At 31.7% G+C, this 27,559-nt stretch overlaps 4 protein-coding genes and 1 non-coding gene across 6 annotated transcripts; 2 read left to right on the forward strand and 3 right to left on the reverse strand.

The window, feature by feature from the left end:
• Positions 1–81: 81 nt before the first annotated feature.
• On the reverse strand, positions 82–8,359 carry LOC129918602 (venom serine carboxypeptidase-like). Its single transcript, XM_055999224.1, has 6 exons — positions 7,785–8,359; positions 7,380–7,688; positions 7,015–7,301; positions 771–932; positions 584–703; positions 82–515 (listed from the first exon to the last, which is right to left on the reverse strand). The coding sequence occupies exons 1-6, from the start codon at positions 8,212–8,214 to the stop codon at positions 120–122; spliced, it is 1,704 nt and encodes a 567-aa protein (XP_055855199.1). The 5' UTR covers positions 8,215–8,359; the 3' UTR covers positions 82–119.
• Positions 8,360–14,957: 6,598 nt separating this feature from the next.
• On the forward strand, positions 14,958–15,029 carry Trnae-uuc (transfer RNA glutamic acid (anticodon UUC)). Its single transcript has one exon. It is a non-coding gene; the product is annotated as a tRNA-Glu (tRNA).
• Positions 15,030–18,073: 3,044 nt separating this feature from the next.
• Positions 18,074–19,503, reverse strand: LOC129919646 (26S proteasome non-ATPase regulatory subunit 7). Its single transcript, XM_056000600.1, has 2 exons — positions 19,147–19,503; positions 18,074–19,080 (listed from the first exon to the last, which is right to left on the reverse strand). Exons 1-2 carry the CDS (start codon positions 19,319–19,321, stop codon positions 18,272–18,274), a joined length of 984 nt encoding a protein of 327 aa, XP_055856575.1. The 5' UTR covers positions 19,322–19,503; the 3' UTR covers positions 18,074–18,271.
• Positions 19,504–21,086: 1,583 nt separating this feature from the next.
• On the forward strand, positions 21,087–21,883 carry LOC129918725 (probable 28S ribosomal protein S25, mitochondrial). Its single transcript, XM_055999425.1, has 3 exons — positions 21,087–21,354; positions 21,413–21,607; positions 21,668–21,883. The coding sequence occupies exons 1-3, from the start codon at positions 21,218–21,220 to the stop codon at positions 21,837–21,839; spliced, it is 504 nt and encodes a 167-aa protein (XP_055855400.1). The 5' UTR covers positions 21,087–21,217; the 3' UTR covers positions 21,840–21,883.
• A 2,189-nt stretch (positions 21,884–24,072) lies between these two features.
• On the reverse strand, positions 24,073–25,284 carry LOC129919833 (probable RNA-binding protein 18). Of its 2 annotated transcripts, none has more exons than XM_056000905.1 (5): positions 25,183–25,284; positions 25,070–25,122; positions 24,789–24,863; positions 24,620–24,712; positions 24,073–24,561 (listed from the first exon to the last, which is right to left on the reverse strand). In XM_056000905.1, exons 2-5 carry the CDS (start codon positions 25,100–25,102, stop codon positions 24,238–24,240), a joined length of 525 nt encoding a protein of 174 aa, XP_055856880.1. In that variant the 5' UTR covers positions 25,103–25,122; positions 25,183–25,284; the 3' UTR covers positions 24,073–24,237. The 2 variants fall into 2 exon arrangements, with proteins under 2 accessions (XP_055856880.1, XP_055856879.1); XM_056000904.1 differs by having other exon boundaries at positions 24,789–24,907; positions 25,068–25,122.
• Positions 25,285–27,559: the final 2,275 nt, after the last annotated feature.

The following is a 27,559-nucleotide window of genomic DNA, read 5'->3' on the forward strand; positions in this document are numbered from 1 at the left end:
AATGACTTAGGTTACTCACGACATTAGACAGATACCACATATTTACAAAATAAAAACAAAACAGCACGTGCTTCTTACATATCGGTTGTAACTCTCATTTTTTATTCCATTCATCTTCCCTACAACTTGTTTGTAAAAAATCTATCAATCAACGTCAAACATGCGATTGGTTGATCTGTTGGCACCATGTGTCCTGCACTTATTATTGAAACCTCATAGAAGTTTCGCGCCTTAGTAACATAACCATGAAGCTTTCCATTCACCTTAAAAGGTCGACGTGTTGCTGATTTGTAATCTTCCGCACCGCTCCATTGCATTTTGTGGAAGGCGTTTTCTGACAAAGGATATGCAACAATAAAGTCCCAATTGCCATTGTAGTACATAATGCGAAGTCCAGCATCTAGAAGTCGTTCGGTCCAGTGCATTGCTGTTGTCATAAAATCATTGATGAGGTGGGTGTAGACTGTATTTGGTCCAGAAAATGGATGACCACCGACATGTAGAGCCTCACGAATCTTAAAGCATTATTGGTGAAATAAAAAATTACTTCAAAATGTGTATTAGATTAGAATTATGTGCTTACATGGGGCTGATCAATAAAGGGTTTATAAGGGAACAGGTCCATTGATTCAGGTTCCTGAATGTTGTACATATTACTATAGTTGCTATGAACAGTGAATAGATGCAAGGTCGAGTCCCAATACTATGATGAGAAAATAAAATAAAAAATGTATAATATTATGTTTAATGTATTTATTTTTAATCTTTACAGCCTTAGCCAATTTTGGTTGATCAATATAAGCTCGAATAAGACTCTCTGTAAGTTTCATTTCCTGGTAACCTTTTCTACCTATCAAACCCAATTGATACGCAAAGTCTGAGTAGTCCACCATGTTGTACGGATCTGAAAGTGCATTTCCAAGTGCAAGTCCCTGTGAACATTGAAAAAGATATATTATACATTGATAAATAAAAAACAAAGGGTTCATAATAAAATGGTGTAACTTAAGCTCAAAAATGGCTTTATTTCGGAAGCGGGACGAAAACCTCTAATTTTGATGATTTTTTTTTTATTATTAAAAATACTTAAACATCTATGGATCAAAAATACTATTTTTTTTACTTCAGATATACTTAGATCCTCTATAGAGCAAGTTAAGGAATCGTAAAAATATTAAACAAGAGTTTGAGAATGGGGAAGTAGGTCTATCTGTCTCTATCTCGAGCTAAAGCCAAGCTTCTGAAGCAATTTGGTTCAAACCTGTTAGTTAAGAGTTTTGGGTGATTCCTTTGAGGGGAAATAGAAATTTAATTTTTAAGGTGAAAATTAACGGTAATTGCCATATAACCATAGGTAATACAAAAAAGGTCTAATGATTTTGATTTAAAAATCTCTGGACTTTGGCAAATAAGGTCCTACTGAAAAAAAAATATTTCTTGATGCATAAATTAATTGTATCTGGCATAAGAACCGTTTTCTTGATTTCTGACTTTCTCCTAAATGACTAAACTGATTTCAACTAAATTTTTTTTACTGAAGCGTTTGACTAGCTGTACCTAATGTTAAAATTTTCAAAAAGTGTCCAAAAAATATTTTTGGATTTTTTTTAAATATACATACAAACATATTTCAATTTTTTTTTAATCAAGATAAACTTCTTAGTAAGGACAATCATTATGCCTCTATAATTCACAACCAAACAATAATTCATGTGAACTGGAGAGTGCATTACTATCAAACAAGGTGTGGCGTTTTTCAAAAACGAATAAAAGTGAAAGTGCTCGGTGGCGTATGTGTAACATTTTTTTATATTTTCTTGTCAAACTGCGAAATTTTATTTTGGAACTAAAGTTTAAAGTTTGAATTCAAAATTTACATAATTATAAAGCCTAAATAAAAATAATAATACTTTAAGAATTTAAGGGAAATCAAAATGCGGATGTGATGTAGAAGGTAGATATACAAACAATTACGATTTTTATTTGTATTTATTTTTTTTTTTTCATGGTTACTAGATTTTAATATTTTTTATAATACCATAGTTAAAATAATTTTTTAGTATAATAAGTTTTTTTTAGCTCTTACATCCAAACATTCACATTAGAAGGATCTGGCTAGAAGTGATTGAGTTTAAATCCGTCCTTGGTGCAATCATTTCTAAAACAAGTAATTTTCTTTTCTTTTTTAATTTTACAGATTCATGTTTTTATCGTAAATGAAACATTTCAAAAGTTTGTGCGACTATTTTACTTTGAATATTATAATTTTTTGAAAATATGTTAGACTTAACATTTTTAAGTCCCAGGCAAAAAAATCAAATTAATAAAAATAACAAAAAAAAATACACTATAGTAGCACGTTATTATTTTAGGTGTTGGGTAGGGTCAGGGTTGTAAGTTTTTTTTTTGTGCAATTGCTTATCTAGATTAAAAATTTTAAAAAATATTTAATGCAAATGAAAAAAAAATTGTACCTATTAAATAAAAACATTTGCATTAAAAAAAATATTGCAAATAAAAATATTTCCGCATTGAAAAAAGAATTCAATGCAAAGTGTGTGCATTAAATATTTTTTTTTATTCGACGAGTTTCTTACAACTTTGGCTATTTGGCCATACATAAGCTATTTCAACTATAATTATATATTTTACAACCATGGGTAGGGATCACTTCTGGTTTAATAAATCCATACACTAAAAATCCCTCATACAACAGGACCATAGTTACAATATAGGAAAACTTTCGTGAAATGTTTAAAAAAAACTTTGCTTAGAACTTAAGGTGATATAAGCTGTGTTTTATTATTCCCGTGATTCAGATCAGATCATTGTATTTGTTAGCGTTACAATAAAAAGGCGAGATCCTGCTTTTGTTGTAGGTAAAGCAAATAAAAACAATGATCTGATCTAGATCACGGCAATAATAAAACACACCTATGTATAAACAAGAAAGACACAAATATCAAAGATTTATTGACAAAGCATTTTGATACTTTGCTTACAGGTGTTTAAAATCGTATCAGTATAGTTGAAGCAGAGTAAAAGTGATAGAAGAACTAACTGTTCAATTTGATCTAGTTATTAATAAAACATTGTAAACTATTTTCAGGATAAACTATACCTATACGAATACTGAATAATTTATTTCTATAGTTTTTAGGAAGTTCATATTTTTTTTTTTGAAATGGTAACGGAGTTACGAATAATAGAGTTACGCGCGACAGAGTTACGGCCGTCAAAGTTACGCGAAACCGAATTTACGAAAAACTAGAGTTACGAATTCTAAAGTTATGTTAAGCTATGACATGTGATTTTTAGGTTGGCAACAATTGCAACAACAGTTCAAAACACCAAAATAACGTCTGTAAAAAAAAGGGGTGGTTTAGTTATTATTTTAATATAAATAATAACAAAGTGGGTATTACAAAATACGATATGAATAATTATAATACACCGGCACACAAAATAAAAAAAGTGTCATGTACCAGGAACCAGACCTATCTTTCTATATGTTTTCGGGCACGCTGAATCCGAATTTCAAGTCCGTTTGACCCTGTCACCCTCCAGTTTTGAGTAAAATGCAAAAAACTCAGTTTTTTGCCTTTTTTGGGGTCTTTTTTACATTTTTCTCAAAACTGAAGGGTGTTCGGGCAAAACGGACTTCAAATTCGGATTCAGCGGGTTCAAAAACATATAGAAAGATGTGTCTTGTTCCTGGTACATACAACTTTTTTTTTGGTGTGCCGGGGATAAAAGCGACATTTCGCGACAGTGCCAGCACACCAAAAAAAAAGTTATATGAACCAGGAACAAGACCCACCTTTCTATATGTTTTTGGACCCGCTGAATCCGAATTTCAAGTCTGTTTTGCCCGAACACCCTTCAGTTTTGAGAAAAATGCAAAAAACTTCAAAAAAGTCATAAAAATCCAAACAAAATGCAGTCACAGCTCAAAACTGGAGGGTGACAGGGCCAAACAGACTTGAAATTCGGATTCAGCATGCCCAAAAACATATAGAAAGATAGGTCTGGTTCCTGGTACATGACACTTTTTTTATTTTGCGTGCCGGTGTAATTAATAGAAAAAAAATAAATTGCACGACTGGGGTCGCACGTACTTGCTCTTATGCTTAAAGTAACTATAATGTTAAAGCTTTTTATTCAAGAAATTTAAAATTTGATAATTTGAAGAAATTTCATAAGTAGTATAAAAAAATTAAATCTGTTTTTATAATTAATAAAACTCCGTTTTAAAATATCTTAAAAAAAAAAAAAATATGCCATTTTATTTCTCGTATAAAAAGGTATTTTTAGAAAAAAAAATTTTGAAAATTGTAGGAGCCGTTTTTTAAAAAAAAAATTTTTTATATATAAAATTTTTTTAACATTTTTCAAAAAAAAAGTTGGTATGCCATTTTGAAGAAATAATTAATTTACACATTAAAACTAAATTTCAAAATTTTTCATTGATTCGTTTTCAAAAAATTGATTTTTCAAAAAAAAATTTTGAAATATTTTTTAAAAAACCAAAAATGCGTTTTTTGAAAATTTTCTAAAATTTTAATATTATCTTTACTTACACACTTTTGTATAAAAATTTTCATTTAAATCGGGTTAATGTTGTACGAGATATTCAGAAATGAAAAAACCCGTTCTATGACAGGTACCGTTAATAACGGTACAAAAAATATTTTTTTTATTTAAAAAGTTGGCTCTTATGTGTAGTACTACACACAAAAATTTTAATCAAAATCGTTAGAGCCGTTTTTGAAAAAAATTACCTTTTCTATTTCCGTTACATGGCAGGTACCGTTAGTTTTGGTCATAAAAAAAAAATTTCAATTTCCCCTCTAGGGAATCACCAAAAACTGCTAACTACCAAGTTTGAAGAAAATCACTTCACTCGTTTAGGCTGCAGCTCCAGATAGAGACAGACACACAGACAGACAGACAGACAGACAGACAGACATACAGACAGACAGACAGACAGACAGACAGACAGAATTGCCGGACCCACTTTTTTGGCATTCTCCATCATCGTAATGTCATGTAAAATTGTTATCTCGAGTTCGATTTTTTTTACGAATCCTAAACTTGCCCTATAGTACCTATATCGCAAGTAAAAAATACGTATTTGCTATATTAGTTGGACAAATAAGAAGTTAAATTCAATTATGTCCCCCAAACTGACATAAGTATACTTATGTTTTTTTTTTCTATTTCAACGTTTTTGCGATCTTCTCACAAAAACAAAACCATATATGTATAGTATATCTATTAGGGTGGGTCAAAAAAATCGAAAATTTTTTTTTTGATTTGGTACTCCGAAAAATCGATTGCTAGACCCCTCTAGAATATACACACCAAATATGAGCTCTTTATATTAATGGGAAGGTCCTCCGCTTTGTAATTTTCCATTTTTACATTAAGCTTCTACTAAAAAAAAATAATTTTTTTATTAATTGACTTTTTAGCAAATTTCTTTTCATATTCTTGTAGGAAATTGAACGCTCTAAAAAAAAGGTCTTATACACTTTTTTCGTTTATCTAACCGTTGAATAGATATTTGAGGTCCAAAAATCGAGAAAATCTTTAAAAATTCGTTTTTTGTTCTTAATTTTGTAACAAATTGAAAAATTATAAAGATCAAACGCGCAAGACATATTCTTGTTGAAAATTGATTGCTCCACAAAAAAGGTCTTATTAACTTTTTTCATTAATCTAACCATTCTAAAGATATTCGAGGTCAAAGTTAAAAAAAAATATAAAAACATTTTTTATTTTTAAAAAATTTCTAATTCACTGAAACTTCATTATTTTCAAATTAGCAAGATATATTCTTGTAGGGGCTTAAACGTTCTACAAAAAATTCTTTGGAATGAAATTGATTGCTTTAACCGTTTAGAAGATATTCGTATCCAAACCAATGCTCACTGATTTCAATAGTTTTCTTATGACCCGTATGCATTGCGATTTGGATACGAATATCTTCTAAACGGTTAAAGCAATCAATTTCATTCCAAGGAATTTTTTGTAGAACGTTTAAGCCCCTAAAAGAATATATCTTGCTAATTTGAAAATAATGAAGTTTCAGTGAATTAGAAATTTTTTAAAAATAAAAAATGTTTTTATATTTTTTTTTAACTTTGACCTCGAATATCTTTAGAATGGTTAGATTAATGAAAAAAGTTAATAAGACCTTTTTTGTGGAGCAATCAATTTTCAACAAGAATATGTCTTGCGCGTTTGATCTTTATAATTTTTCAATTTGTTACAAAATTAAGAACAAAAAACGAATTTTTAAAGATTTTCTCGATTTTTGGACCTCAAATATCTATTCAACGGTTAGATAAACGAAAAAAGTGTATAAGACCTTTTTTTTAGAGCGTTCAATTTCCTACAAGAATATGAAAAGAAATTTGCTAAAAAGTCAATTAATAAAAAAATTATTTTTTTTTAGTAGAAGCTTAATGTAAAAATGGAAAATTACAAAGCGGAGGACCTTCCCATTAATATAAAGAGCTCATATTTGGTGTGTATATTCTAGAGGGGTCTAGCAATCGATTTTTCGGAGTACCAAATCAAAAAAAAAAATTTCGATTTTTTTGACCCACCCTAATATCTATACCTATCCAATCAAAATTTTACAAGATTAAATAACACCCATTTTCGCTTTACTCATTTAGTTCTGACCAATGAGAAAAATGTTAATCTCTTGTTTGTATTTCCATAATTCCATATCGTTCCTAGCAATTGTTGCCAACCAAAAAATCACATGTCATAGCTTAACATAACTTTAGAATTCGTAACTCTAGTTTTTCGTAACTTCGGTTTCGCGTAACTTTGATGCTCATAACTCTGTCACCCGTAACTCTGGTATTCGTAACTTCGTCGGTTTACCATTTTTTTTATTGAAGTTCGATTTGAATACAAGATAAAGTAGTTATTGAAATCTTGATAATACAAGGTACTTTTGAATCTTATTCATATTAATTAAAAGCTCCTTTGACTCACCTTAAGGTTTATCTTCAAATAATTCTGTGGTATTCCATTCTGCTCGTAAATTACATCCGCTATCGCTGGAATATATTTCCCAGCAAATGATTCACCGGTAATATAAAAGCTATTTGTCTGCAGTGATGGAAACAATTTAAAAAACTGCACCAAACCAGTGTATAAATGACGAGCCACTCCAGTTATAGTTTCACAATATCCATCCGAACTTGTGAAACTAAATCCCGTCCCGACTGGATTATCAATATAAAGCATATGATATTTCTTGTGCCACGAATAGGGATTATCTGCATAAATTATTTACAATCCACAATTAGCTGGAAGCGTCTGATGTAATAGCACCACTTATTTCTAAATGTACAAACCTCTTAACTTCGTGCCATCCAAAAAGAAAGGTCCATTCTCTGTGAATAATGCCATTAATGATGATACTCCTGGGCCGCCCTGCAGCCACAGAACAACAGGTTTACCATCGGCTCCATAGTTGGTGGTCTCATTAGCCGATAGCTTCTTCAAATATTCATGATCGAAGTCAGTGTCCTCTGTCTCGCCCGCATCCGCTTCATCGTCGAGGTCATTCTCGCCACTCGAAAGCAATAATCGTTGTGACCCTTCGGCTGGGAAGAACCAGAAGAATAAATTCGAATCTCGTTCCTCATCAACTGTCAGATAGCCTTAGCAACGCCAATAACAACAACAAACACAAAAAAAAAACATTCTAAATGAGTGAAAGTTATGACCATGAATTGCGCACTATATGCTAAACCAACCAGCATAACTTGTCGTGTTGAGAAATAAGCTCCTGTCGACTTTGGCCAATTTCCTGGCAGTCGACTGCAGGCCAGCTTCAATGTATGGGGTCAGTAGCAGTCTGCCATCTTCAAGATCGTTTTTATTGAAGTTGTATCCATCAGAGGGGAACTTAGGTATTCCAAAAGTCGGAAGAAGTTGGCACCGTACCGTAGTGACAATGACAAGCACGCACATTAATCCCAACACCCGAACCTTGTTCATCTCGTCGCCTCGCGTATTTGTGGACGCACTATTTTTCTGTCGAATAAGGTGGAAGGAGTGTTCACTCCCGCGTGGTAAGGCTTCAACTGCCTTTGCGTCAGAACGCACAATAATCTTTATATGGGTAACAATGGATGGACTGCTGTTTTTCCCTATTCCTCTATACCCTCTGTACCCTCCCATCATCGTAGACCATTTCCATTAAAACCTCCTCTCGTTGAATTAACTGAATCAAGAAGCGCTTAAACATAATCAAGCAAATAATAACCACAGGTGGGTACAGAATACAAAGTGGCTCTCACCTGGTCGACTAGCCATCTCTACCAATTATATTATTATTATACGATGACGATCGGCAACAATGATTGACTGGGAGACGATCGGGTTTTTGGCCGATTACCCATTGTACTGTCATTGTTTACATGCGGTGAGACTTGGACTGAACTTGAATATATGAGGTGTTGTAGGTCTTGTTTTTCTTCCACCTGAATACGCACTTATGTTTTGATCACTTGACTTCACATAATGCATTGGGGTCTATGAAATTGGGCTTGGGGCACCATCAACACTGTATTAAAAGGGTGATAACCGAATAAGATTTGAGTATACTGATGCTTAATTAAGGTGACTTTTTGGAGACAGTGATAATTAGGTCAATTAGAACTTGAAACATTTCTTGTTTACTTCAAAAGTTATCATTCCCTTGTGGCTTTTTTTTTCTGTAAAATGTTGGATGATGGATATAGATATAATAACACAATTCCAGTTATTTATGTGTACCTACTGTATAGTGAAAATTGTGTTGCTAAATTGTTTGTACTAAGTTAAAAGGACTGTCTGTACATTATGTCTAAATTAAATCATCTTGGATCATTATTAAGATGAATCAGTTAATAACAGCCTCCTGGTTTGTGTTTTTTTAATTGGTTTATTCAACCGGATTTTTAAGTTCAGTATAAAACTACACCTCTTGGCAATATTCGAACTCCAAAATTTTGAAGAACATTATTTAATAGTCTGAGAATATCAAAGTGAAGAAATATCTACAATAAAAATGTTTTTATATAGAAATAGGTATCCGCATTGTATACATTTTTGTTTCTGTTGAGAAAAATAATGTATGTAGGTACCTCCTAACGTGATTTGACTATCATTTTATTATATAAATAAATGTGTTTCATGAAAAATTTATAAGGAGATGTAACCTATAGTTGTGTCTTATCTTCAATTATTAGGTCTACACTCTACAAAATAGGTACACATATCAAAGCAATATCACATTTTAATTCCATTTGAAAAAATTAAAGCAGATTACATTTATGACAGCCCGACTAACAAATTTGCTTCTATAAAGCTTTACACGTGGTAATGTAGCTCCTGTAAAGCTTAATAGAAGGGATATTGTTTGTTGGGAGTGAGCTCCACCGAGACGAAACGATAAATTTTTGTATGAACTAAATGCCGTAAAAAGCTATATTAATAATGCTTATTCTTCTACTTTGTACTGATTTAAGTAGTAGCTACATAGATTTTATATTATAAAACCAATCTTTTTCTTCTTTACGACATTATTTTTAAGGCTCTTTGGCAAAATAATTTTGTTCACAAAAATTTAAAAAAATATTTTAAAACCCTTTTGTATAGTACCTATATTACAAAAACAAATCTTACTTACAAAAATGATGCAGGAAGCTTTTAATATATGAATGCGGTAGCTCGAGATATATTTAAGATCCCTTTAAAAACTTAACTTGGCTCGAACTGCATACCTTATACGATTTAGGCCTTAACTATAATAATCTAAAAAGTGAAAAAATGGGAAATTTACAAGAGTAATCATTTTTTTAATTTCTTTCTAGCGCTATTAGCTTAGAAAAAAACTACAAAAATTGTTTTTGAAACTAAAAACTTAGCTTTCTGCATCATTTGTTCAAATTTTGGTCGGAAAAACTATCACAAAATGAGTTTGAAAATGTCTCATTTTGACTTTTTGCCTTTGTAGTTATACCTTTATGATTTAATGACTGCTTCATTTTTGTAAATTTTTAATTCGAAAAAAATATCTTTTTGTACCTTTTTACATTTTAAGAGTAGGTACATATGAAGATAATACTTAAGCCTGTAGTACGCGCTTGTGATAAAGTCTAGTACCTACGTTGATGATGCGAAACGCAATATCAACGGAAAAATATTCACAAATTACAAAATATTAATCATAAAGTAAAAGCAAAGACTCATCTCAGAGAAAGATGCAATGACAAAATGAACAACAGAAGCAATCAAACCAAACATTTCGTTTGGAGAAAAAAATTGCATCTGATTTTTTAATTTTTGTCTTTGCATGTGCTTTTATTTAAGTATTTTTTTCGTTTCATATAAGCAGCCTGAGTAGGTACTAGGCTTTAATTAAAAATAATTCAAAAAAATAATCACTTGCATACTTTTAGATGCACATGGATTAGTACACAGGTACTTTCCACCACAACTAGATGTCGCTTTTTAATTGTAAAAAAATTCAATTCAAAGAACAAAAATTCTGTTGTGTTCGTTAATTCGTTTTGGTTGTGTGTTGTCTCTTGTGTGAAATGTGAATTTCTTCTAAATAATAAATAATCTTAAAATAAATAAAGCTTTTTCAACACAAAATATTATAATAATTTTGTATTCTTATGTATGTTTCAAATACAATACCTAGTTAAGAATGTAATTAAATTTGAACGTAATCAACTTGTTGAAGTCTATACAAAAAATTCGTGTTTGATGTTGTTTCCTAGAAAGGTACCTACTTTCATTAAATAAAATGATTCCGATTGCAAAAATTCTATCGATAAATAGGTGATCCATGAATTACTTGAAAAATTAACAAGTAAAACACCTAAATCTATTATGTAAGTACCTGCCTATATAAAACATATACAGTAAATCCCGCTTAAGAGAACCCCGTTTAAAAGAAAAGCCCGCTTATCTGAAACACTTTTCTTATCCCCAAATATTGTATTTAACTTAAATTAGGTTCTTTTAAGTGAAGCTCGCTAAAGTGAAAGAGGGACTTTGGCATTTTCCCGTTTCTCTTAAGCGGGTTTTATTGTACCTATTTATTTACCTACCCCATCAAATTTAATGAAGATCTTATCTGTAACCACATACTTATAATTTATAAACACCCTCCACACATACCTATACACCCTCCATAACACACATTCACAGGTACCTACTTATCATTTATTTAATGATTTTTTTTTAAATATTTTATTATACATAAATACGCATTTAATAAATGAACGAATTTAATAATTTAGATGTCTTTTTCACTCTCAATTTTTACTAAAAAAAAGTGCATTTATAGAAAATGACGTCACCAACTAAAAATGAACAATTCACGCAGGGTAGCAAAAAATTGATCTTTCTCTTCCTTTGAGATAATCTCCTGAATTACACGTGGTTAAAATTAATTTTTTCTCTCTCATTTCTAATTCTCTATTATATTTCAAAGATAAATAGTTGGGTTATTCAAAACAAAGCTCAACTTTATGATTTAATAATTAAATGCCAGCTTTTTTGAGTTTTGACCCATTGTGCAGCGTAAAGCAAAATTGTTCTAAGTCACAAAATGCAAATTTTACTGGGGACGATTTTTAAGTTTCAAATTGGTTTAAAGCTACAGTTTTCTGCTCGTTTGCCTTTCAAGTTATGTTTTTTTATAAAGTTTGTTCTTTTCTCTTGAATTAAATATACAAGTTTACCCCATTAGTAGGTGCATACTATTTTTAAATATTTTTTAAAACTAAAAACAAAAAATTGGACATAGAACAGTTCCTATACAAGTACTCACTTGCACCAAAAAGTGGACTTAGAACAAAGTATGATTTGACTTAGAACAATCAAGAATACTCGGGTCTCATTTTCAGAAAGTAAGTACCTGTGTTTATTTTTCTATATCCAACAAAATTATATTATCTGCTGAAAAGAAATTTTTTACACAAAACCCTTTTCAAATTCGTAAAGAGCACCCTCAAATTAGTAAAACTGCACCATTATCTCATTTTTGGTAAAAAGTGGATTTAGAACAAATTGATTTACGCCGAAGATATAGGTACCTATTTCAATTCTTTTGTATGAATTTTGGTTTATTTGCAACAATTTTTTTTTTTTTTTTGTTTTACCTTATTGCGGTCAAACCATATAGTTTTTGGTTTGGATGTGCAACCAAAATCTGATAACGCAGATTTATAGGTTCATGTCTCCTAATACCGATTTCAAAAGTCTGGGGACTTTTTTTTACCGCCGCCGCCGCACAGTGGGACGACCCATAGCAATAAATAAAAAATACAACTATTTTAGCGGTACTTTTTATTAATTGTTTAGTCTTCCTAAATATATGAAAGCTCTAAATGTAAAAAATGTTTTGGAAATATTCGTGTGGTTATAAATTAATTCAACAATGGTTAATAATAGTAATGAAGGTATCTTCATTAAAAATGGTTTTTAAAAAAGTGGATTTATTTTTGTGGTTGTGTTTTTTTATGTCCATTTTTAGTGTATTTGTTTGTGCCTAAAAAAAAACATCGTTCTTAACTTTGTATTTCTAAATATTGTCGAAAATGGGTCTTGGGTTCTTTTTTGTTTTATAATCAGCAATGTGTTCTTAAACTAAATCACGAAAAAAATCCTGCTCCAACTTGCAATTCTTTATGAAATTGACATTTTATGGGATCAACTGCGTTCATCAAAAATGGTGACTTATTCAAAATATGGCTCGATTGTGAAAATTTCAAACTTTTCAAACAAAATTAAGCAGTTAATTGGATTGGAATAGCTTAATGAAGGAGAAAATGCGAAATTTAAAGAAATTTCGAGGCTTTTTATGTCAGTTTGAAGCAAAAATGGCAGCATTGCCAGAGAAAGGAGGAGATCTTTATGGACAATAACCAACGACGGCTTCACTTCATTTTTTTTTGCAAGTTCGTAGACCAGAACATAAGCTTCTTTCTATTTGATGAAAGAAAAAAAAATATCCTAGAGAACTTCAGGCAAAAAATGGGACCTCTGGTGGACCAAACCTGGGTATGGCACAACAAATGATGTCAATACTCGTCGACGTTCTTTTTCGAATCCAAAGTTGAGTTCCGAAATAACCCGTATAGATAAGAATATTGTCTTTGAATTTGCATTAATTTTGACAACACTTGCTGCTGGTCGAGAAATAAAAATGGACACGTTTGAAGAACTAATTTTTGGAACAAAAAATCTTTATCTTTCGGAGTAAGGCTGGTACTGTATGTCTAGCAGTGAATATAAACTTTTACTCCATGCAAAAAACATAATAAGGTTTATTCATTTACCTATACCTAGGTGTTCTTCCGATAGAAGCGTTGTAAGCAAGGTACAAAAAAAAGGAAAGCTAGTTTGGATCATACTCAAAAGAGTTCGACGTTGAATTCAATAACCGACTTGATTAATCATTTATTTATAACGTCATATCTTTAAATTTGAACATCAAAACTAGTGCTGCATTTCAATTCTCAAAAATTGACCCAAATATGAATTTTACTGGGTTAACAACAGTTAAAATGCAGAATTATACCCATGGAGTTAGATCTTAGTAATATGCATAATTCTTCCGAAAGTCATGGTGATTAATTTATGTATAGAAGTATAAATTTGTTTAACTATTTATTTAGCTATTAAAATAATGTAATCTAGATAGCAAAACATAAGCAAACAATTATAAATAAAAATTAAAATAAAAACAAGTTCGCTGCTCAGCTCTTTTATAAAAAATATCCTAGATTTATATGTTTTAGTGTATCAATTTCTTTGTTTTTAGGTTGCAATCATAGATATAAGTGATAAAATACTATTTTAAGCATATTTGGCTGAATTTCTTATTTTATTCCCAAGATATTAATTTTGCCGTTTTTCCCATACACTCGTTCCACTGTGCGCCGCCACGGCCATTACACCACCACCGATTAAAATTAGACCTATATGGGTTTTATTTTATTGGTACCTACTCAGTATTTTTTTTTTTTTTTTGAGTAAACATTGTATGCTGTAAACAACAATTTATTATTTTTAATTATTTATTAACAATTCTTATTGTTGAAGGGTCAAAAATTTATTAGTTAAGAAAAAAAATTTCTCTATAAACCAACAAATAAAAAACTTTTGTTTATCCTTAGCAATCTTGTGTTGTTTTTTCCCGTGTAAAACTTTACTGAGCTAAGTACTGAGTTACCAATAAAAACAGCCAATATTAGACAGCAAATATGATTTTTTTTTTTCAAAAAACCATCTCCGGAACTTGGTATAACGAAATAACGATTCTTTTTTAAATTATAAAGTGTTTTTTGTATGCAAAACTAAAGCCTCCTCTCAAAAGATCAACGCTACAATAATTGTAGGCACTAAAAGCAGTAGGCATTTACCTACATCCTACATGGCAATCTATTTGAGTCACAAATATGGTTTTCGGCTCTGATTATTGGGAATCTTAAAAGCTTTATACGATGATATGTATATCGTTTATTTCAAAAATTAATATTAAACAGCTAAAATGACCAAAAATTAAATAGTTGGAAGAAAACAATTTCACTTGATTTTTAATATCGGCTATTATTTCACTTCAACCTAGCTGTAGTTAGAATAGGCACCTATAGAAATTTCATGAAGTTTCTTTTTCGCCTTTTTCGGAAATAAAATGACAACATATCTAAAATAATGCATTTTCCTTGTTTTTGGTAAAGGCGAAACATTCCAAAAAATTGTAGGTAGGTATTTTGAGAAAAATAGATTTTTACAAGATAGTAAATTTTGTTAATTTTATCTTGTAACCAACTAAATCAAAAATGAACTCCCCAGCTTCTAAACTAATAGAATTACCTTTACCTAAATAATTCTTATGTTAAAAAAACCACAAGTTAATCATATCCCATATGGTCTAGTGGCTAGGATATCTGGCTTTCACCCAGAAGGCCCGGGTTCGATTCCCGGTATGGGAAATATTTTTTTTTATTTTTCATCGAAACAAAGGTGTTCAGAAATAGTTTGCAATCTTTTCTCAACAGCGATTATTCAAATGAGCGTCTATAGAATTTTCATAGGACCGAAGGCACTATCTAAAAAAATAGTGGGCTGGGCATGATAGACATGATTATCGGGGGAAGAACCAGAAATAGACCGCTTCTATATCATCTTTTGAATCCAAGCGGCTTCGATTAAAATGTAAAAGAGATAATTTGTGAAAACATTTCATTTGTGTTCTATACGAAACAGGCTATAATATGGGTACAAAAGTTAATTAATTTCCGTTTTAATTACATAGTTTGAGAATTTTTGTTAGTAAGTACAATAAGTTATAACTTTTAAGTTAACTTGATCGCGGTTTCTTATAGACATAATTTTAAGATATTTTCGGATTAGCCGCGTTTTAAATAAAGAAAGTACTTTTTTACTCCCCCGAACGTTTCGCATCAAGTTTCATTGAGCGTGGTCACCGAGTGTGGTTTCCCGCTCAATGAAACTTGATGCGAAACGTTCGGGGTGAGTACAAAAGTACTTTCTTTATTAAAAACGCGGCTACACATAATAATATCATCATGGTATTAAATATATACCAGAGTTTTTAAAGTAAATGTACAATGGCACTCCTCTAAACACAAGTAGTAAGTACATCGCAGGTATTACATTTTGGTACATTAACAAATCTTCCATTTCACGTATTTTCATTATCTTTCTGCAGGAACACATATGAGGCGTTCAGTTGGATATTTTAAGGTCTACCAACGTATTACAGCTAAATTTTGATTTATTTGTAAATTTTTATTTGTAGAAGAAAATTTCATTCTAGAATATTAATGCATTCTAATTTGTAACTTTATGTATCTTTTTTAATGTGTAAGGAAGCAACCCTCTCACAACCCACCATATGAGTTAAAAGTCGCGACTTGAATTTCATTTCGATGTCTTTTGTAAATAATTCTTCTAGGGTAGAGTTGCTAGTAGCCGGCCTTAAGGATTTTTTTCTAATAAAAAAAAAAACACAGAAACGTCAAATATCAGCATTTCGAATAATTCTTGAAGTAAAATGTACTTTATTTATTTCTTTTTCGGTATAGTTAAAAAAAAAAGTTAATAAATTACTAAAAAAAGCCGGATTTTCATAAATCCGGCCTTTGTTTCAAATTTTCGGCCATCTAGTGTCCCATCTCCGGCCACTGACTTTATTGGGTCAAGCTTAAATAAATTAAACATTTTTTATTTTTAATTAAACTTAAATAATTTATGTTGAACATAAACTCTTATTTTCTACTTTTTCCTCTGCGTAAACTGTCACATAAGGATTCATGTTGAACATAAATGCTTAATTTTCGATTAAGTAAACAGCTCTTAGGAACAATTCTGAATATTAATAAGTATTAACATCAAATGATTAAAAAAATTTATTATTTTTTTCCCATTTTTTAACTTTTATCAATAAAAGGGGGCCGAATACGGGAAACCCTAATTGAAGAATGAAATATATTTAATAGGAAAAAAAAAACATTTCAAAGCATTAACTCGGAAATTGTTTACACAAAACACTAATAGCCTTATTTATTAGATTTCTCTAAACAGCTCTAAACGACTACATAGTTATACAACGCATAAAGTTTTATGTAGCCTTTATACAACGTTACATAAATTTCTATTTATAAAACATTTTCTTAACCATTAAAGTTATGCTAGGTTTTTGTCCAAATAACACTGGTCGGCAACGGATATAGAGCAAGAACCAAACGCTACTTTTCGAGAGGAATTTTGTGTGGTGAGTCCGAATCTGAAGTCAAAATTTCACTGGCACGTCACGTTTTTGAAATAATTGAATATTAATAGGTCAAAAACGCGTGTTTTTGGGTACAATTGACATCGAATTACATCACCGTTAATTTTGTTTTGTAAAACTACTTATGCAATCTCAAAACGCCATATCAACAAGTCCTAAAGGTATTTATATTTTTTCAAAACAATTTTTTTTCTTAAAGATATTGAAAAAAGAAATTTATGGTACATATCGTCGGTCTCATGAGAAAACCTCGTAACTCCACTTTTTTTCAAAAATGACTTTTGAATGCCATTCTTTAGAAAATATGTCAGCGGAGCAACCCAGAAAATTTGGGGTCATTCCGAAAACTCTAAATAGACTTAAATTCAAATTTTGCACAGCGCGTTTCTTCCCAACTATTCTGTTGTTTGTTTACTCTTTCGTCTCTCCTGTAAAATTTTGATTTTGGGAGTTACGAGGTTTTTTCATGAGACCGACGATATCTCAAAATCTTGATTATTTTTTTCAAAGTAATGAATGGTTTTTTGAATCAAATTCCATCTTGCGTCCTCTGATTTGGACTTATAAAGAGCAAAATATTACGGAAAATATATATTTTTGACTAAATATAAAAAAAAAACTCAATTAAAAATTAGTTTTTGAAGCTTTATAGCGAAAATAGTGATGAGTATAGCTCAAAAACTAGACGTGATAGAAAAAATCTGTAAACAGTTTTGAATTCAGCACAATCAAAATCACCTTATAAAGTTCTTGCTCCCGACTTTTTTAGTTTTTTGCCGACCAGTGTAATTAATAAATAGGGAAAATAAGTACTTTTTATCACGACAAACAACTCCATCTGTCGATGATATAACTCCATATGCTTCGAAAATAATCATAATGCTATGCACTGTCTATGATGAGTTTATAAATACGGCTGTAATTACATAGTAGGTTTCGGAAGTAAAATTATAAAAAAAAAAACCTTACCCGATTGGATCACGACACAAAAAGTTATTTTTTCGAAGAAGGCTTACTAACAAGAATAATAAGAATATTGTAACCTTAGGAGAGACATTTAAAAGAACAGCAAAAGAGCTATAAATAAATTCACTAGTTATAAAGATTTTTCTGAAAGGTGGCCGGCTACTGGAGACGGCCGGAATTAGGCAACTTATCCCTACCTTCAAGGTAGAGGTTATGAAATTAGAGTTCCAGCAAAAGAAAAACAAATGATTTCTGTTTATTGTGTATTTCTTTTTATTTTAGTTAATTCTTAACGGGACAAGTGTTAATTTTTTTTATACTATAATTTATTCAGAGCAATATAAAAGGAAAATACCGTTATTTTGGGGAGGCATGTGAAAATAAAAAAAATAAACGAAATTCTCTTTTCAAATCGACCGACGATAATAAAGACTGAAAACTCTAAATAATTATTTACTTCTTTACTTTCTCATCTTTACTTTTATCAGTTTTCTCTTCCTTTTTATCCTTATCCTTTGCATCTTTGTTATCTTTCTCCTTCTTATCTTTGCCTTCTTCTTTCTTGCCCTCTTCGGCATCTCGATTCGTCAACTTGTTATTAATCAAATTATGCAGAGCAATAATTGAACGCACCATCGAGGCCAAATAAACAACCAACATCTGATCGTTTGTCTTCACATACATCGTCTCTGTGAATTGATCTGATGTGATGTCGGGCAGAAGATTAAAGATATCCTGCAGTTGATAGACAATTTGATGATTGATGGGCAATTTGCCATCGCCAACTTTCTGTAGGTAGTTCTTAATGTCTTTCAATTGGGCATTAAGACCTTTCAAGCCTTGCAATTGATTGGTAATTTTTTGTGAGAGACTGCCAACAGTTGTGTCCTTAATGTCACGCAAAAGATGCTCCACACCAACTTCTTCGGCCTCCTCGGCGCCAATTTCACTGGGAACATGCTCGAATGTCTTGCTTGTGGGTGTTCCATCATCATGAACCTCTTCGACGGCAATGTATGCTTCAGTTGGAAGGCCGAGATCTTTTGGTTTAGCGTCGATTATTACCAAGACAGAGTTGGGGCAGTATCGGCGAACAAGTTCGTTGATAGCAATATCGTTTTGATGGAGTTTGGGTCCGGTGTGATACCAACCGACAACTCTTTCGCGGGCATTGACCTTCTTAAACATGCCATACATATTCTCTAAATAGTCATGATCAAGGAACCAAACAGATTTGTCTTTGTCATCTTCGTCGAAGGGAACTGAAAACCATTGATTCATATAGGAACTTTTTCTTAAACAAAAATAGAGAAAAAAAAAACACTTACCAGCAAAACTATTTGATACATCAAGGACGCCTTTTGATCGCCAGCAACCAAGGAGCACTCCAACAACGCGTTTTTGATTGCCGATTTTTCCCATACGATTAAAATGGTCAACCACACTGAGCAACACCAATGGATGCACAATGACTTTATTTACAGTAACTTCTGCAGACGGCATTTTTAATTAGATGGAATCGAATTATTTTGTTTAAAATGAACAAGATAAAAGAAGATTTGTTTTCAAGATGAAAATGCACATATATTTTTTGGGAAAAATGATGATTTTACGATTTTTCTTTTCTTCTTTTTGGATGAAAAGCGGCTCTCACAAAGCTGAAAATGACAGGCAACAATTTTTTGACGATGAATTGTGTGAAGTTGGCTGGGGTTGGGAAAAGATATTTTCGAAATTAAGGAGACGTATCTACTATTGACAAAATGTTAATATTTAAAGCGTAGTTTACATTGTGTTATGCAAAATAAAATTGAAATTAAATTGCGTCGTAGCGCATAACCGGAACAATTTTGAACACTTCTTATCTTGGGGTCATTTTGGCTTGAATAGAACATGACAATCACAATGGTGGAGAAAATTTTTTTATGAACCGATTTTAATTGTTGATTCATATTTTTTTTTTCGAATTCGTTCCGAAATGTTCACTTCCATTGAAACCAATTTTCATTTCAAAAAGTGAAAAAGTCAAAAATTTCAAATTTATTTTTTGCTAGTAGGTATTTCAGGCTGTGATGCAAAAGCAGTGATGCGTTTGCGAATTCAGTCAATATTTTTTTTCTCGCTAGTGTGCAATTTGTTTGTAAAAAAGAGTATACAAATTGTATTTTAGTGCCGGGCTACAGGGTGATTTTTCAATTGCCTAACCAGTCAGTTTGTAGGCAAGAGGGGTGAGGATTTTCCTCTTTTTGACGTTTGTTCCTAGAAAATGTGAATTGGAACGTGATTGGGCACAACATACTGCCCAACAAACATTATCCCTTCTATAAAGCTTTACAGGGGCAACATTAACACCTGTAAAGCTTTATAGGAGCAAATTTGTTAGTCGGGTGTGTAGCCAGGCCCTTAGACCATAAAATAAGATTTCTGCATAATTTTTGTAATTTTTCTCTTTCGGGAAATCATCACAAAATCAGGTTCACCTCTTCAGTTTTTAGGTCAATGTAGTTAAACGTAGGCCATGTGCGAATTGGGTTAAAATGTTGGTTAAATTTTCTACCACGTGTAAACTTTGACGTTTGGTTAAAAAAGGGATCAAATTTATTTTTTTGCTGTGCGAGTTGGGTTAAATGTGACATTTTTTTGGCACTTCTTTGATTAAAATTCTCTCAAGATAAAGCAAAATTACCGTCAAAATAGTTTTTCTTATATTCAGTTAATTGTCATCCATCTGAAAAAAATTAAAGTTAAAGTTAGTATGAAAGTGTAAGAAATTTTCAATTTCACATATTATTTTTATTTTTATCAATAAATTCTTACTTCATTTTGATTAAAAAAAACTATTGTCACAGTTTTTAATTTAGTCTTCCAACACTATTTCATAGTTCACAGCTGTTTAATTGTTTGAGGAAGTACTTTGTATTAATACTTTTACATTTCTTAAAACATCCATAAGAAAAATAATTCCAAATGTATCTTGATCTTTCTATTTTGAGAAACGTCAAATTTTAACCACTAGAGTCAAATTTCGCCTGCTCCTCAGCTGGATAAATTTTAACCTATTTTATTCACCACGCTAGTGACAAAATTGAACGAAACGTCAAATTTTAACAAACATTTTAACGTAATTCGCACACGGCATTAAAAAAAATATATTTTACCTTTCTTTTGTCTTTTGAGAAAACGAATTTATATTTTTGCTTGTAAACTGACCCTTATCTTCGAAAATGTATTACTGTCAGTTTTTATTTTTTGAACACATCCCTTTAAAAAAAATAACATAACCTTTCAACTGTCAAATTTCTCTGGTGCAAGAAATTTTCCAACTTTTTACCAAAAATAATTCTTTTCTGATTTTTTTTAAATTTTAAAACTGAAACCTTCATTAAAAACTCTAACAACATGCCTTTCATGAAAGGTGCTGCTCCTGTCCGTAGGACAATGAAATTTCTAAATGCTGGCAAACTTGTTTTAAAGGATAAAGTTAAGATTTTCAGTGTCAATTATAACACACAGGGCGATCATCATGCTGGAGCTAGGTATATTTTTATTTGTTACACAAGACTTGATTGATTCTATCTGTTGTCACTCCAATAGAGATTTTGTTTTCTGGAACATCCCTCAAGTGCAATTCAAAAATCCCAACGTTCAAGTGGTCACATTCAAAAATTTAACTCCCTCTCCATTTATTCGGTGTTATTTCCAAGACGGCAGAGATATCCTCATTGACATTGATAGCAGAAATCGTGAACAAATTTTGGATCACCTTATTAAAGTTATTGGCAAATCACAGTAAGAATTAGAAATTATACATGTTTATTTAGTTTATTGACACAATTAATTCTTGATTAGGGAAACACTTGTCGCTGAAGCTCGACTTGTCGAAAAGAAAGACAATCCGGCTAACTTTGGTGTTGGTTGCGATAGACATTGTATCTGCGAAATACCCGGACAAGTTCCATGCCCAGGAACAATTCCAGTACCTGAACATATGCGTGGCAAGCATATATTCCAATCGAAGTAGATTATTAAATTGTTAATTAAAATAAAAAAAAGTTAAAAAATCAATTGAGACTTCTTCCTTTTGAATGATTCTGCTTTTTGTGAACCCTAGAAACTAAAAGCTTTAGAAAGAAAATTCGATTTCTTCTAAAACTAGATGCTTACGACTCAGCCATTCATACTAAAGATTCTATCATTTATACTGGGTGAACTTCGAAAACATTTCTGTAACACACTAATCGGAACGTTACAGTGTAGCTTTCAGTCGAAAGATCAGCAACAGACTAAATTTTAAGACTGTGGAGGTGGATATATTATTTGGCACAGTAAGCCATTAAAGTAAATAAATGACACAATGGATAATCCGGGACCATTGAAATTCAAGTCGAAAACCATCATCTTTTCATCGTTTTCAAACCGCTTATGATAGCGTGCAACATCAGGAGCTTTTTACAGTTCTATGACTGATACGGGATACCAAACAAAATTAATCCAGATGTGTCGCGAAAAATTAACAAACACCAAATGCAAAGTGCAACTGTGAGATAGCTCCAGCGAGTTATTCAAACCATGCACAGAGTTTAGGTAAAGAGATGAGCTATTATCTGATTTCTTAAACTTTTTGCTGAACTGTAGCAGAATTGCACAGAGCCACTGTTCACACGGAATTCACTACCTATCTTCAACAATTTAAAGGTCCCGGTGTGAAACTTGATACAGTTGAGTGAAGTTGAAACAATCGAGAATCGCCAGCTTCTTATATGGTTCAATCAAAGGTTTTTCAATATACTGCTCAATGTTCCAAGTACATATTGGCACTCAAGTTTAACCGCTTATAAACCCGAAAGAGATCGGTCTTCCTCTTCAAGCTGTATTAGATAATTTCAATGCAATAATTGCAGAGCCAAGTATAGGCTATCAAAAAACAAACATAGATCTACCCGTCGCCTAATCACAAGTTCACCTATTTTGGATTCAATATCCACTCAACGAATGACAAAGTGGTCTATCTTGAAAGAATACAGCATGACCGATCGAGCTGGTAATCTCATGTACAAAGACGAAACAAACAGCATACGACATTCAATATGAAAACGCAGGCTCAAACAATTTTGGAGAAAAAAAAAATAACGGTTCCATTGGCCTTAAGCATGGAACAATTCAAAATTGTATGACCTGCCGACATTTCCTAAAGGTCCACTCGGCGAACTGAGCTTGGAGCTTTTAGATGAAGCAGTAGTCAGAGAGTTGTGATCCCATTCGAAACCACGACAGTGATCGAAAACAAGAAGAAAGACATTTTTGTTGAAATTCAAGGAAGAATTATTAACCTAGAAAACCGTTGCTACTTTAGTTGTGCTTGTTCTAATGTTTTATGGGGCTGAAGTGTTGGACGATAAGAAAGGTGAAGCACTAAACATTTTTGAAAACAATGAGTATTCCTATGGAGAAGATATGATTTTGAAATCCAAAGTGTCGATATAATGCTCAAACACGTAGCCAAAAAACGCAAGACTTTAAGGAAGGCCGAACCTTCGCTTCAAAAACCAAGCAATAGCGACTGGACACATCACGCTATTGATTAGAACGTTGAAAAGCCGATGTATCGCAGGCAGTTGAACTAGCCTTCAAGAGTATTATTGTCATAAATATCGATACCTTCCCGTAAGAATGTATTAAGCGATATTTTTTTCGAAAATGACTTTTTGATGTGGAAATATACTATGAGGTAAGCGCCACGTTTTGGTACCATTTTGGTTGTTCTATCATGTATGCAAATGAAACTAGAGAGAAAATAAAATTGTGCAAGCCCATACATATCATCACAGAGTAATGAGTAATTTGGTTTTTTGCGTTTCCTTTCTTACTTGCTTACGGGAAGGTATCGATTTGTAGTTGCTAGTTTCACGGTCGAAGGAATAATTGAGAGTTGCAGGATACATTGTAAGGCCTTGCTCCCCAATTTTTTATTTTATTCATCCAACAACAAGAAATTCAGCAATTTTTTAAGGGAATATACAAAAGAAGATAACTCGACTAGCTTCGGTGACAATAAAACCAGTTTTTTGGTAAAAAAAAAATTGCATTGAAATTTATATAACGACATCTTTAAAAGCGAAATATCCGTTATTCACCTATCTTCAAGTCCTTATAGAGGTTTAGTCAACTCTTAAGAACCGATTACATATAAAGAACCATTGGATATAACAAACAAATTCTACAGTATTCCAAAAAATAAACTAATGTCCAATTAATTATCTAAACATGAATATAATTTATTTGTTTCAAAAATAATTTCGTCTGAGGAGATTTTTTTTTAAATAATTTTTTTTTTACTTAAAACAAAACATGCGATGAACACAAGAGAGAGGATTCTAAAATGATGTCATTTGAAAAGCTAGGCAAAAAATATCTTAACATTACCGCCGTTTAGGGCGACTATTTCTGTTATACGGTCTAGAGGATCCTCGATGCTTGACAAACTGCATTCGTGTGCCAAAACCACCTCGCGTGCTGCTGCTACCATCATTATTCTTATTGAATTGGTATTTCTGAATAATGGGCGTTTGGCAGGTTGATGAGTTATTAGTCATTTCGATCTCTTCATCTAGAGTTCGCTTCTCCAAAACATTGAGTTTAGCTTCGATGGCACGTATCGCGTCTTCTTTGCTAATTGTCGAATCCACAGGGCGGGTACCTAAAGCGGGAATTTCTATTCGTGGTTTTGGCTTTTCTAATTCATCCTAAAACGATTAGAAACGTTTGATACGAGAGATCTGTGAAAATATTTATAAAACTTACATAATTGAGATTTTTGGCTAATCGCACTGCAAGTGGTTTCTTTCCAATGTACTGTCCATTTAGTTTATGGAGTGCTTTTACACTTGAGTCAGCCTGAAGGAGAGATTTGGATTATTTCAAATATTTGCGCGCCTTTTTTTTTCTACACACTCAAAGAACAAAAACTCACCGATTTAAATGTTACAAAGGCATATCCTCGAGATTGGCCAACAAGCGGGCCATTCTTATGGAAGAGCATATCGAACTTTTCAATTTGACCGCATTTTTGCACAATTTTAAGAAGTTGAAACCAACATTTTGAAAAGAAAATTATATAAATTAGATTTTTTTCTACAACTTTTTGAGAAAACATAAAATTACATCCAAACAAAGGCATATTTTTGGTGAAAGTATTGCGCAAAGCAAAATACAAAAAGAAAAATAAGAAAATCAATAATAAGGCCAACTTACTCGGTGAGACGAGTATCCAAATTGCCAACCCATATACGACGATCATCTTGTGCCTTAAAACGGAAAATGTAATTAGAATTTTTATTTGATAATTATTTAATTGAATAATTTACCTCGGTGCCCATTTAGTTAGTATTTTTATGTGAAAGTTGAAAGATCTAAAATATGACTTTTTAAAGGAAGAATTCTTTCTCAAATGCTTTGGTCCGTTCTTTTATTGAACAATGTTAACTATTGTTGTTATGTCAAAAAAATCGTTGTATTTGTTTTTGTTACATTTTGTTACAAAATGTTAACTTTGATTTAGGAACGACTAAATGTTACATTTTGTTGATCTGTCAAAAGAAAAATTTTTGAGATTAATTTTATGAATGAATAAACAAGAAAAAATTAATTTGGTACTGAAATAATTCTTTTTAATTGAATTCTAAGCAAATTGAAACAAAAATATGCATTCAATAATTTCAAATATGGAAACAAACAAGAAATTCTCTTCTCACATCATCCCCTCTCTTCCCCATTTAGTTGTGTTTGACAAATTAACATTGAAACTCAAGTCCAGAAGAGGTGCGTTCTTTTTCTAACAATAGTTAACTATTGTTAACTATCGTTAACTTTTGTCGTTCCTAAACTACAAAATAGTTACGATTTGTAACTATTTGACAGATGAACATCGTTCCTAAACTCGTTTTGAAGTGTCAAATAGTTACAAATCGTAACTATTTCCAACTCACCTCCATGATGTGAGTTGAACCCTCATGAGATTGTTGATGTGTCAAAGTGTATGTTTTGTTTAAAAAACAAACTCAAAGATTTATTTCCTTTTTGAAATAAGCGGAAGTAAAAACAGAGTTTTGTAATTTTTTGATGAAAGATAATTTATTTTGAATAAAAAACAAAATTTTTTGTTATAATAATGGATAATAATGGAAATAAAAGTATTCTCAAAAGAAATTTAGCTGGTGGTTTGACAGACTAACAATCTCTAACAATAAATCGTTCCTAAATGATTTGTAAAAAATCCAACGATTTCTAACAATGACACTTCAACAATAATTTTTGACATAACAACGATCGTTGACTATTGTTAGAAAAAGAACGCACCTAAGCTGAGTTGGAAAAAGTAACAAAATGTAACTATTTGACACTTCAACACTGGATTTAGGAACGATGTTGTGACGTCACGATGTTACACTTTGTAACTTTTTTCTCATTTAGGAACGATGAAAGTTAACTATTGTTAACAATAGTTAACATCGTCGAATAAAAGAACGCATCACTTCTGCTGCTTTTTTCGACAGATTTGTCATTTGTTTGTATCGAGGTGAAGTTGGGTCAGGTTTAGATTTATAATTTAAAAGGATTTTTAGTGCCACCTAGTTGTGAAATCGAACACAGGTGATTTATTAAGTAAAGGTCGGGTCACATCACATTTCATTTTTGAATTTTATTTATTTTTTCGTTAGCTGTTACGGAACGAACCGAAGCTTATATTGGAGGGAAGTCAAGGGTTCGAAACGAAATGGAATGAAACGTTCTCAAATTATACTCGATGGGATTTTTCAAGGGGGCCTAAAGTTTGATGAATAATATTGCAGTTTAAGAAAATCGTAGAAGACTCAAACAAAAAGAAATTTGTAGCAAAAGTCTTGCTTATAAAAGAGGATTCATATGCAACGCTGTAAACTCCGGGTGATCCTGGTTAAATGGTAAATAATAGGGATATTCACGATCCGGTGCAACGAAAAGGTGTAAAATTGCTAAATTTTATTTTTCTACTACAACAACTACAAAAGACAAATTTTACACCATTGTAGTTTATTTTTGCAATAGGGCTAGGGTATAGCAAAAGTGCAAAAGTGTAAAAAACTTTTGCAACGATACAAGACCATTTGCATCGAATCGTGAATACCCCTAATGTAATACAAAATTTTTAAAATCTAATACAGCGGTATTAAAATTCAATACAAGATTTAAATTTAATACCGGCGGCGGGTTAATTTTTAACCCACGGAGGTTATTTTCTAAAAATTGTTGTATTACAATTACAAGTAGTAAAGGCCCAACTATAATAGGCATATGCGCGCATGGGCTTATATGTCAAAATCGAACGAACTGCTTCGTCCTGTTTCTGAAAACATTAGGAGTAGCCATAATGAACATACTCGCGCATAGCCTTCTGTCAGAATTTACATACTTAATACTTAAATATTCAAATTTAATACAAAGAAGATTTAAAATAATTTTAATATTTTGGAAGCATTAAAATAAAATATTTTTTGTGTTGAAAATTGCTTTAATACAGGAGCTATACTTAAAAATACTCCAGAATTTTTAATCGCACAGTATCACACAATACAAATGAAGAGGTTGGATGAAGAAGGGGGTAAGCGGTAAGTGACATTTGTTGCAACAATTCGAGATAAAAGGACTTAAATTTTTTTGTTGAGAACTTTTTTCGTATTCCAATCAAAATAAAATTGAATAAAC

This window comes from Episyrphus balteatus, chromosome 4, assembly GCF_945859705.1.
Source record: "Episyrphus balteatus chromosome 4, idEpiBalt1.1, whole genome shotgun sequence".
In the NCBI taxonomy this organism is placed as follows: domain Eukaryota; kingdom Metazoa; phylum Arthropoda; class Insecta; order Diptera; family Syrphidae; genus Episyrphus; species Episyrphus balteatus.